Below are 13,348 nucleotides of genomic sequence, written 5' to 3'. Positions count from 1 at the left end.
AGGCACATACATACATACATACGTACATACATACATACATACAGGGAGGCTCTGACACGGATGTATCGTCCATCGTCAGTAAAGCAGTACGGCCTGGTCGAGGAACCAACCCGTCCCAAAGGGGGCCTACCGTACCCTGCTCCTGCGTGGAACATGTCCTCTTGAGTTGCAGGAGCAACATGACGGAAGTCTTGGGAATTATACATACTAACTCATGAACGTATATGCATAAAAAAAAATCAGTGAATCCATGTATATTGTTACATATATTCACACATTTCATTCATGAATGATGTCTCGGTTGTAAACATAGAATGTGTTGGTTTATGTTTATTCAAGGAAGTGTTGTATTTATATATGGCACTTATTCGCCATATGTGAAGTTTCGTCTCTCATTTGTGGCAACAGTGAATGGCTAGACCACCACAGAGACCCCTGACGCCTCCACCCACCCCCCCTCCCACACCCACGCTACCCAAATCTCTCCACACCCACTACACCCGCGCCTCTCTACCCACCTACAACGCCCACGCCTCTCTACCCACCTACCACGCCCACTCCTCTCTACCCACCTACAACGCCCACGCCTCTCTACCCACCTACAACGCCCACGCTTCTCTACCCACCTACAACGCCCACGCTTCTCTACCCACCTACAACGCCCACTCCTCTCTACCCACCTACAACGCCCACGCTTCTCTACCCACCTACAACGCCCACGCTTCTCTACCCACCTGCAACGCCCACGCTTCTTTACCCACCTACAACGCCCACGCCTACCTACCCACCCACAACGCCCACGCCTCTCTACCCACTTACAACGCACACGCCTCTCTACCCACCCACCACGCCCAAACCTCTCTATCCACCTACAACGCCCACGCCTCTCTACCCACCTACAACACCTACGCCTCTCTACCCACCTACAACGCCCACGCCTCTCTACCCACCTACAACGCCCACGCTCTCTACCCACCTACAACGCCCACGCTCTCTACCCACCTACAACGCCCACGCCTCTCTACCCACCTACAACACCCACGCCTCTCTGCCCACCTACAACGCCCACGCCTCTATACCCACCTACAATACCCGCGCCTCTCTACCCACCTACAACACCCACGCCTCTCTGCTCACCTACAACGCCCACGCCTCTCTACCCACCTACAACACCCACACGCCTCTCTGCCCACCTACAACGCCCACGCCTCTCATACCCACCTGCAATACCCGCGCCTCTCTACCCACCTACAACGCCCACGCCTCTCTGCCCACCTACAACGCCCGCGTCTCTCTACTCACCTACAACATCCACGCCTCCCACTCTCCTAATCTTCAGTGATGCGTAGATCACGTTACATGATTATATTATAATCCATAAAAATTGTGACACATGACGCATGTTATATACATTATACATTTTACGCAGTTCAAGTTATGATACATAATGTAGATCATGATACGTGACCAGGGTAGTCAACCTTGCTCCTCTGAGCCATCACTGTGTGCTCAACCCATCATCATCAGGAGGCAGTGTTATATGACCCACTATCAATCGTTTTTACTTCTCAAAACCTTCGTTTTTTACCCGTTCTATTAATTTCTTCCTTATCCACTTGATGCGGCGCGCGCGCGCGCACACACACACACACACACACACACACACACACACAGATAGCGTCCTAGCTATGATTCTTCGTTGTATATCAACTGACTGTTATATTTCTATCTTGTGTCTCCCCTGATGATGTGATTATTACACGAAAGTGCACTTGGGAACTTATCGTGTCTCATTTCCCCGTGGACTCATAGGAATATATATATATATATATATATATATATATATATATATATATATATATATATATATATATATATATATATATATGTATATATATGCATGTGTGGGCGTTCATGTATATACATGTGTATGTGGGTGGGTTGGGCCATTCTTTCGTCTGTTTCCTTGCGCTACCTTGCTAAAGCGGGAGACGGCGATTAAGTATAATAAAAGAAAAAAAAGAAGAAAAATATGTATATTAACGTAAATACCAGATAACTGTTTAGTTTAGGATTGGTTTTGATGGAAGGGGTGTGGTACTACTGCAGATGATTATAACAGAGGCGAGCTGGTTAAGGTGAGATGGTACTGGGAGGAGCATTTGTGGTTGTGATTGTTTTGAGTGTTCAGTTTTGTGTAATTTGTAGCTTTATTATATTTGCTTCTCAGGGAGGGGGGTGGGTGGGGGGGAGAGACCAGACAGGTGAGGCGGAGTTTAGAGTGGAGCAAATGCATTGTTTGCAGAGGATGTTGAATGTTATTTTCTCGTCCAGGTCTGGTGCTAGTTATTTTCTGAAGGCATTTGGTTTGTGTGGCACTTTTGTGTTGATGTTTTTGGTGTGGGGAGTGAATGTCATGTGTGTGTGTCACACGTGATCCCTAGAATGGGTAGTGTTTTGTTTAGTAAGAGCGATTTTGAATTCAAGGTGACTGGAGGGTGTGAGCTGGATTCGTGTGTGTTAGGGTTTACATAAGAGTGATGGATGACTTCTGTAGAGATGAGTCTACCTGTTCTGTTTGAGCCATTGTTTTAATTGTGTTACGTAGTGTTCCATGTTTTAAGTGTTGCTCCTGTGGCATCAGGGTGTTGTAATGTGATTGTGAGGTCATCTGGATATGAAAGGACCTTTGTGTTGTGTCGTGCAGCAAGAGACTGAAGAAGGTTGGAGAAAGAACATTTCCTTGGGGAACTCCACTGTAGAGTTTAAGGATTTTAGAGGAGAGGCCACTGTGAGTGACAGCAATAGCGTGCGGCTATGAAAGTGGCCATCCACCGCTTTATATCATTGATGTGGAGGGTAGTGTTGAGGAGTTGTGTCAGGATGTGTCAGGGGATAGTGTCGAGTGCTTTGTTGGTGTCAGTTACCACTAGTACTATGCGGGGGAACTCTGTCTGGTTGAAATCATTTAGGATCTGTTGCGTAAGGTCAGTGCATAGCGTGGTGGTGGAGTGGGCAATGTTATGTAGAGTGGGGTGTTTTGTATTGTTCTGTTGTCCATCATTTCTCACAGAAATTGGATGATGAAGACGTGAGGGATATAAGTCAGTAGGAGAAGGATTAGGTAAGTTGTTTAGAGAGTTTTAGGACTTGTATTATGTTGGTAGGTTTCCAGATGTTAGGTATTTTTTTATGTAGCCGTGGGTGGTTGAGGATATCTGTAAGTGCCTGGACTGCAACTAAGCCGAAATTTTTCATGGGAAAGTTTGATATGTTGTCTCGGTGTGTTGCAGTAGAGGGCTTCAAAGTTTTGATTGCTCTGTTTGTATCAGTGAGAGTGAGGGTGGATGGATCCTGTGTAGGATTTTCATGTGTCTTCTGTATAGGTATGAGGTTGGTTTGTGGCTGAATTTTGAGGGTCTAATGAGTATATTGGGGGGCTCTTTACGAGAATTTATGTCGCTGGTATGGGTCACAAGTGCTTCATGAGTGGGAGATGGATTAGTTCAGTAAGTGTTCATCTTCCTTAACCTCTCACGAGCTTGTCTTGTGGTTCATATTGTCTAGGAGTGAGTGCCAGGCTACAGTCTGAGTGTCAGGCGACAGTCTGAGTGCCAGGCAACAGTCTGTCTTTCAGTAATTACGTCAGTTATGGTATTGATTAGAATTTAGATTTGTTCTGACTTCTTCTCGTGATGGTTAGTAGTTCTCTCTGAGCTGGATACTTTGTTTTATGAGGTATGTAACTTGTGGAGAGAAGTTTGGGGTCTATTTCTCTTTATACCCTTTGTGGTATGTGCTTTTTGCAGTCTTGGTTTGGAGCTTTGTGTCCATGTATTATGTAAAGGCCGGCCAGACTGCTTTCCTGTAGTTTGTGTGATTCTTTTTGATGGTTGTGTGGGTTGGATGGGCCAGTTGGAGTGTTGTCAGAATGGACAGGTGGTCAGAGGGCAGTTGAAGGATATATATATATATATATATATATATATATATATATATATATATATATATATATATATATATATATATATATATATATTTGGCATCACAAACGACATACACACGACAACCAGTCCTCACACTAACATAAACACAAAAGCAACATACAAACTAAATGCCCTTAAGACACTAATTGACACGAGATGTGGACGAAAAAAAAAATCCCTCAACATCCTCAGTAAAACAGTTCATCAGCTCCACTCTAAACTTTGCCTCACCTCCCCGGTCTTCCACCTTCCCAAAGCAAATATAACAAAGCTGCAAACCACACGAAAAATTGCACTCAGAATAATCACCGGCTGCCTAGCAACCACAACCACTCAACACTTTCACAATGAAACAAAGATCCTCCCAACATAGTCCCACCTCAACATCTTTAGCATTCAGCTCTATGCAACGGTACTTGACCCCTCCCATCCAAACTACTTTATGACTAACCACCAACCTTCAGGTAGAAAAAGGCTTACCCTTGCCTCACACTTCGGTGACCTCAACTCACAGGTTTCTCTCTCTCTCTCTCTCTCTCTCTCTCTCTCTCTCTCTCTCTCTCTCTCTCTCTCTCTCTCTCTCTCTCTCTCTCTCTCACACACACACACAGACACACACACACACACACACAGCAAATATAACACTGACAAAAGCAGATGCATACTGAAATGACCTGACAAACACTATGCAGTGGACCCTCACAGATCTATCTTAAAAACCCAACCAAACAGACGTGCACCCACCCACAACCACACTCCCCAGACCAATTCGAGTCACACTCCCCCGCTTACCCTCCAGTCATCATCCATCACTACACCACCACATAGATCCGTGTCAACATACCCCAAGACCCACGATGCAACTATCATAAAGAAGACACGGAGCGCTTACAACCCAGTTGCCCCGCACTCTCTTCCGCGCATAGACGCGCGCGCACACAGCGTCACAACACAGTAAGACCTTTGGTCCCGACCGGTGGACGTGGCCAGCTTCCTGAGTGCTGCAGGAGTCTGTTCAGGATGGAGGGGACTTCAGGGATAGGAAGCATATATATATATATATATATATATATATATATATATATATATATATATATATATATATATATATATATATTACATTATGTTGTATTGCGGTCTGAAAAACAGCAGAGATGACCCTGAAATTTCAGCATGGGTTTTCTTGGTATAGAAAGATCGTGTTCTCACAAGCCTTGGCCGTGGTGATTAGGGATCTGCTGTAAACAGGTATTTTCTTTGGGTTATCTTCCATTTACATCATGTAAACGACAATGTAAATATATTTCCCACAGTGCACGCGGCATTTTTACATCTATATATTTTTTCTTTTTCTTTTTGCTCTTCGTTGCATCATTCGATCTTGTTTTATTTGTTTGTTAGTTGTTGCTCTTCCTCGGTATATATCATATGTCAAGTGCGTCCGTCTTACGCTCCCCCGACCCTACCTCTCACAAACCCCCCATCACTACACCCCCCCCCCCCACACACACACCTCCTGCCACCACCTAGGAAGAGGCCCGCCCTCACCTCCCTGAATCTGTCCACCCTCACCGACCAGTAACCTAGCGGCCCACCCCCGTCAGTGAGACCTCCTCCTCCCCTCACGCTCCCGCACCACGGAACGAACGCCCTGCGTCGCCACAATCGACTCGTACCAATCACGAGTTCGTACAGACTGATGTAAGAGCTGTCCTGTACCTATCATTGTGACCGTCATGGACAATCCATAAACAAATTGACCAGTGAAGCAAGTAAACAGCTCAGTTTTCTCTTCGTTAATTTGTATGGTATGTTAACTGCTATGTTACTGTAACTACTCATCGCTTAAAGTTCAGCTGATTATCACAAGTGCATAATGTATAAACCCCTATGTGTGTGTGTGTGTGTGTGTGAAAGTGTTAATGTTTTCTGTAGCCACGTGTCATATTAAATTGATAAAGGGAACACATAAAGTGTTAGTACGAAATCCTCTAAACGACATAGTATTACCCTATTTGATATTATTATCAACGCCGTCTGTAGTAATGTGTGCCAGGCAACCAACGAATCAGGGTGCCAATTAGGGATTTCTTACGTTATGAGCTGCAACGACATAAACGCACATCATTGCAAAGTGTAGTTGATGGGAAGTATGTATCGGTCCGGTAACATAATACCACATGCATGACGAACGCAGAATATTTGTGTTTTGTAATAGTGATGTAACATTAAGCACAGCTCTGGCATGATTATGAAGCAGGGAATGAGTCACGAAACGAGGTATGATATTTCTTATGTTTTCATGAGAAGGTTAGCTAAGTCTTTGTGGGTGTGATTGGGAGTGAAATTCCTGTGAGACAGACAATGTCAGTGTTAGCATAGACTTTTACCCCAGGAGGTTCGTGATCTGCATACAGTGTATCGAATATGTTGGAAACGGAACTGGTTCATTCTGCAGTGAGTTTAGCTTCGGAGTGCATGGTAGGAATCGTAATGCAATTTCGAATTATAGCTTTGTCAGGACGAGATGAAATCCATGCCAGATGGGTTAACCTGTGTCCTAGCAGCAGGGGGTTCCTACACTAACTATTGATAGACTAAACCCTTGAATATCTTCTGGTGAAACGTGTTTACCTTTCCTATCAGGCAGTTAACCAGCCTGACGCATGACCAGTCAATCCTTATATCTAATACTTATGACTACAAGTCTATCCGTAGCAAGAATAGATACGACTGTGGTGTTATTGTGAACACTGCTGTAGTGGTTCATTTGTATCATGAAGCATAAATGATTCATGAAGCACAATCTGCACGTAGTTATTGTAAAATGGAAGACCAGTCACAAGCTACAGAGTAACTGGCATCTCAGCAGGTTAGGGTACCAACCATGCAGTAATTTTCTCAAAAATGTTCGTGATGTGTCATATTGTATCATGCCATAAGGGTGCCGACTGATTTTTTATAGGATGTTCGCTTGTCCAAAGGAATTATTTTTTTTTCAGCCGTGTGGCAGCTTAAATTCGATAAACCTTTCATTATTATTATCATTATTATCATTTTCATACTTGATCGCATTTCCAGCGTTAACGAGGTAGCGCCAGGAACAGACGAAGAAAGGCCGCATTCGCCCACGTCCATTCTTTACCAGTCACATACAATACTCCGAAACACAAGCTTCCTCTCCACAACCAATGGGTTCCCCGGCCGCTGCACGTGCCCTGGTTCAGTTCTTTGGCCACACGTCAACCACTATAAACCTAATTGTTCCAATTCATTCTATCCCATACATAACTCACTCTGCTGCATGTTCAGACCCCGATCACTCAATGTCTTTTTCACTTCATCCTTCCATCTCCAGATTGGTCTCCCCCTTCTCCCTGTTCCCTCCACTTCTGACATGTATCCTCTTTGACAGCCTCCCTGCGATCCTTCTCTCTGTACATATGTCCAAACGGTTTCATTACACCCTCTTTAGTTATCTCAACCGCACACTTTTTTCTTACCACACCTCTCGTACCCTTTCATTGCTTGCTTGATCAACCAAATAACACCACGTTTCATTTCCAACACATCCACCCTTCTCCGCACATCCTCATCCTAGCCCATGCCTCTCATCCATACAACATTGTTAAGACTACTGTACCTTCAAACATGCCCATTTTCTCCCTCCACTCAAACTTCAGTGCTTCCAGAGCCTTCGCCCTTTCACTCGACCAATGACTCACTTCCGATTCCATAGTTCCATTCGCCGTCATGTCCACTCCGTTTTATAAAACGCTTCACTTCCTCCAGACTTTCTCAATTCAAAATCGTACCTCGTCTTACACGTCCCTCTACCCTGGTAAACCTAATAACCTTGCCTTTATTTACATTTATTCTCAACTCCTCCTTTCACACGTTCTTCCAAATACAGTTACCAATTACTGCAGTCTTACTGGAATTTGCAAACTGTTATCAGCAAACAAGAACTTATTTGCTCTCTCTTCGTATACCACCCCTACCCAAACAACCTACATCTACTACCCCATCAACAAACACATTCAACAGTTCAAGTTATTCACTCCATCTGTTCCTCACCTCATTATTACCTACTGCCACTTTCCCATATTCCCTCCCATCACCGATGTTCCCATTTACCCTCTTCCAAATCATCTTATTCTCTTTGAGATTTACTGACGCTCCCTCTCCCACCTCTACACACCTGCCATAAGCCTCCATTCCCACGCACCACACATCACACACACCCCAAGCACACCTACCCCCACCCACCAATCAGAAATTTAAGAACTACATTTGTTAAAGTTAAAATTACTGCTACATTCACAGAATGGAAATAACTTGAAGTTGTACTACCACTCCCGAAATACATATAAGTGAAAGTAAAGGTGTATCTTAAGTAGTAAAGGTAAAAAATTGTATCTCGAATACGACTGAGGATGGATGATGCTTTGAAACATCAGTGATAAGCTATGTACTAAAAACCACAACTGACGATTTCGACTAAATTTGTTACGGACGTAGTAGCTTCTCGGTTAACTTCAGAAACGAGTGTTACTCAAAGCACCTTCGGTCTAGCCTTGTTCGACTCGCATAGTGTAAATACCGAGCTCAGCAGAAGAGCCGCGTTCAGGCAGGTGAGGTAGGCAATGCCTGTGAGAGGCAATCCAGATTAGATAAGCGATTGGAACGCAGTATATGTGGGCGTCACGACGGACGGTGGAGGCAGCAAAACGCACGTGATTGGCTGATTCAAATGCCTGCGCGTCCGCTGCCCTGTGATTGGTCGTTTCAAACAGAGTTAATGGAATGTTTGAGGAAAGGTATCGAGATGACTATATTGGGGTATATGGACGATATTTTCTCTTAATTCATTTGTTAGATTAAAAGTAATTCAGGATAAAAATGCATTCTAAAAAGATGATCTCTAGAATAGTTACTTAATTAGTTACTTGCTTGAGCTTCTTGCCACCTGTCACAACTTCAACATCATCGCACATACCCATCGTACATTCGCCCGACAGGTCACACACACACACACACACACACACACACACAAAGTGTTTAAGGAGACCAAATGTCTGCTGGCAAAAATTAGTCTGACATTCAAATTCATGTCATGATTCATTTTCTCCCATTAATACACCAGTTTTAAAATTTAACAGTCCAAGTTTTTTTTTTTTCTACAGGTTTTCCTTATTTTCATGCAATGTCCTCTGGTTGTCCTGTTCCTACATCTTTCGAAGAACTGTTCACTGTCTTCATCATCGATTTGTTTCAAAAACCTAAAGTTTGTTATCAGGTCACCCCCACTCTTCTCTTTCCGAAGGTGGGCGAATTTAACGTCTCTAGACTTTCCCCTGTAACTCGCCTCCCTTAATTCTCGTGCCATCTTTGTTGCTCTTTTGTAGACCTTCTGTATTAGTTCTTTGTGCTTCCTTGGGTGCGGTTACTAAGGTTGAGAAACTTGATCTAATGTTGGCCTTATCTGTGATGTGAGCAGCTTGCTTAATAACTCCATATCCGTGAACCTGAATTCTGTCCTAATATTCACCAGGAGACAGTTGGTCTCCTTAACTGTTGCTCTGAGGCAACGTCGACTCCCAAGTCTTTCTCGCTCACAGATTCCCTCATAGATTCACATAGGTCAAGAAGAGTAATGTCCCCGTAACACGGCAATAGTGATGACAAATAGTAAGCGTAGATATTAATCGCACACAGTAGTCAATACCCACCAGCCCTACAGGTGTCCATCATTGATATTTTTTGGCGGGGTTCTAAAATCTTGAAATCTAAAAGCAAGGGTGAAGGGCATATGGCTAGTGGTAGGAGGAGACAGTCACAGAGCCCACTGTGAGTACAGCACACCACCAGAAGAAGGTGAGAGGTAGAGCCAAGTGGTCCTGGAGACCCAGAAGGTCCTCGTCTTGTCAGAGGAGTCATTGGTATACCACAGGTCAAGGTTATGAAGGATGCAAGTACACAGAGCATGGAGGTAACATTGGACATGCTTACACAGACTATTAAGGTAACACAGGATTTACATGCACACAGATTCAAGGTAAAATAGGATATATATATAACGACTGTCAAGGCAACATGGGCTGTACATATGATATACATTCAGAGTGTCAAGGTAACTTAGGATATATATACGCAGTGTATCAAGGTAACGTAGGATATACATACACAGTGTATCAAGGTAACAGGATATACATACACAGTGTATCAAGGTGATATAGGATATACAGACATAGATTATCAAAGCAACATGGGATATTAATACACAGAGTATCAAGGTAACATGGGACATACATACTCAGAGTGTCAGGATTCGTGCAAGTACATTAACACATGGGCCTCCGTGGAGTAGGGGGCAGTGCTGCTAATTCTGACACATCCATGAGCCTTCCGGAGTCGAGCCAGCACCATCAGTTCGAATCCTGGTCGCGGCAGATGGTCCGTAGTCAGACCTAGCTGTTCATCCATCCGTAGGGGTTTGGTCGATAGAATGGATACCTTGGCTGTGATTAGCGCATCCAGTTGTCCGCTCCGTCTCAGCTACCGTAAATGGATAATAAGACCGTTTTCTTCACCGTGAAGCAGATCGGCAAGTGTATCTGTTTCCCTGCTCAGCGGTGACCTCAACACCCTCACTGTTGACCTAGTTGACAAGCCAACAACACATCTTGAGGATTACCAGGTCACATACCTCGGGCCCCTAGCGGCTCGCCTTCACCTGTGACACACATAAGCTTCGCAGCTGCATCCGGGCACCGGTATGGGGTACGTACCCTGCTGGGGTACGAGGGACATGCTCGCCTATCGCAGAGGTGGGCCTTGGGAGCGCGATTCCCGAGGAAGACCTGGACCTGGGTAGTGGGACCCCGGAAGGAGAGCTGGGCCTGGAGGGTGAGGGATCCGGGAGGGGAGCTGTCCTTGGGGGGGGGGGGGAGAGAGAGAGAGAGAGAGAGAGAGAGAGAGAGAGAGAGAGAGAGAGAGAGAGAGAGAGAGAGAGAGAGAGACGGGAGCAGAGCTGGGTCTGATGATGGAGTTAGGAGCAGGCTCAGGGTGGATGGGGAAAGTTGGGGATGGGAAGCACGTTTAGGATGGGGGAGGGAAGCTGGGGTTGGGATGCGGGCTAGGGCTGAGGGAGGGAAGGTGGGGTGGGATGCAGGCTAGGGCTGAGGGAGGGAAGGTGGGGTGGGGAGCAGTCTGGGGTTGGGGGAGGGAAGGTGGGCGTGGGTTATGACACTGTGTTTATTGTTTCCTCGACCTACCTGAAGTATGTTATGATGCACTACAGTCTCTCAAGGACCTGCCCGCACCTCTCAAGTACCCTCGTCTGTGTGCCTCCCAGCGCTCGGCCCGTCGCCCTGCATATATATATATATATATATATATATATATATATATATATATATATATATATATATATATATATATATACTAAAGTCAGTTGTTGACACATGTGTTACTGTACCAGTGGTACTGTGTGAATATAGCGACGTTGTTTTACGTCGTCTGGTAAGTCTGTCTCACCAGTAGGAAGATTCGGATTATTTTCGAAGATTACGTCATTGGTCCCCCTGAATTTTCCATGTATATAACTCGTGATATACCTCTCCCCGTCTCCTCTAAGTGACCTCTCCCGCCTCGTTTGAATTTTGCTTGTATGAGTCATGATATACCACCCCGTCTCCTCACCTGAGAAGTGAGTTTGACCTTTTTCTGTCGTTCCTCGTGGGTCAGATGTTTAATCATGCCACTGCCGACTGTGAATGAGATGTTTCACATTTCATTACTGCATAATTTCGCCTTCCCTGAGACATGATTTTAGTACAAAATGATCCTCGAACCTGGAGAGTAATGGAAGCTGTGAATAGTGGCAACGTCGGTTTTGCTTCTCTCATCTTGATGGTTTGCACAATCCAGCCTGCCATCGTATGTGGAATGCATCGGTTGCTCTTTCGTGCTCGTTTAGTAAAGTAATGACGTCTAGCATTATTAATCTTGAGTTGTTCACAATTTCTTTTCGGACATGTACTGATAATTTTTTTTTTCTTTTCTTATTCAGTGTTTTTCTTTCTTTTTGTGTGAAAATTCGTTCACCACTTCAGTCATATCGAGCCACCTCAAGCTTATTTTTGAACAATATATTTTCGGCGGCTCAGTGGTAGAACTGATGAGCCACGTACAACAGAATTGTTTTAATGTCCTCTGCAGATGGTGCCTATCTTTTTTAAGTTGATGATGTTGATTTTACATATGCATATATGTTTTTTTCTACATATTGGAATAACAGTTCATACTTTTGCATGCAACGTAGTTTGTGTTTGCAGCCATGACGTATGAGGTTGGGAAACGGGCGAGGCGCCAGTAGACGGCCCTTGTGCCACGAAGCAGTCCATCCACCATACCCATCCCTCTCCTCCCCACAGGCCCAGGTGTACGAGCTGGAGCGGCGGTTCAAGCAGCAGCGTTACCTGTCGGCACCTGAGCGGGAGCACCTGGCGGGTCTCCTGAAGCTGACCTCCACCCAGGTCAAGATCTGGTTCCAGAACCGACGGTACAAGTGCAAGCGGCAGCGGCAGGACAAGAACCTGGAGATGACCACCGCAGCTGCCGCAGCCGCCGCTTCCATGGCCTCCGTCACGTCGCCCCGCAGGGTGGCCGTCCCCGTGAGTAGCGCTATCTTGAGTGGAAGGGGAGAGATGCATGGGTGCATGTGAGGGTAGTGGGTAGGTGGATGATGGGTGGAAGGATGACTATATGGGCGTATGGTAAGCGGGTGGATGATTGGATAAATAAGTGTACTAATGGTTGACAGATAGATTGATACTTGAATAGATGAATATGTGAATCGTTTTTTTCGAAGTGTGGATAAGATGGCGAGTGAAGATGTGTGCATCTGGATGATCGTGGAAAAGAGGAAACTGTTGATAGAAAGAAGATAAAGTGTAGGAGGATTGGATAGAACCTTGAGAGGCACCGCTATTGATGGAATAAGCGGCCACGGAGACTTATCAGCCAGAGAGAAAGCTAGAGATGAGGGAGCAAAGTGAGGGAGGGAAGCCAAAAGAAGGGAGCTCAGAAATGAGACCTCGAAGCCAAACCCTGTCAGAAGCTTTGGATATGTCAAGGACGACTACATGGGATTCCGAAAATATTGCAGGCGTGATGACCAAACATTAGTGAGGTAGGAAAGAATATCAACAGTGGATCTCACCTTATGAAAGCCATGTTGGTGATCAGGAGGAGACTGTGAGATTCAAGATGTTTAAGGATATGGGAGTTGATGAGGGATCCAAAGACGCTGGAAATGGTAAATGTCAAAGCAATAGGACGATAGTTCGAAGGGTTGG

The 13,348-nt window shown here is 45.1% G+C and overlaps 1 protein-coding gene across 1 annotated transcript in view; it reads left to right on the top strand.

Moving 5' to 3' along the window:
* The window catches only part of LOC139761949 (uncharacterized), a 67,485-nt gene that overhangs the window by 48,981 nt on the left and 5,156 nt on the right, over positions 1 to 13,348 (top strand). The window contains exon 4 of the mRNA XM_071686660.1: positions 12,425 to 12,664. Within this exon, the coding sequence (XP_071542761.1) occupies positions 12,425 to 12,664 (240 nt within the window). The remainder of the gene's footprint in view (positions 1 to 12,424; positions 12,665 to 13,348) is intronic.

The sequence above is a fragment of the Panulirus ornatus genome, chromosome 3 (assembly GCF_036320965.1).
Source record: "Panulirus ornatus isolate Po-2019 chromosome 3, ASM3632096v1, whole genome shotgun sequence".
Classification (NCBI taxonomy): Eukaryota; Metazoa; Arthropoda; class Malacostraca; order Decapoda; family Palinuridae; genus Panulirus; species Panulirus ornatus.
This window is presented reverse-complemented; position numbering and strand designations above follow the sequence as displayed.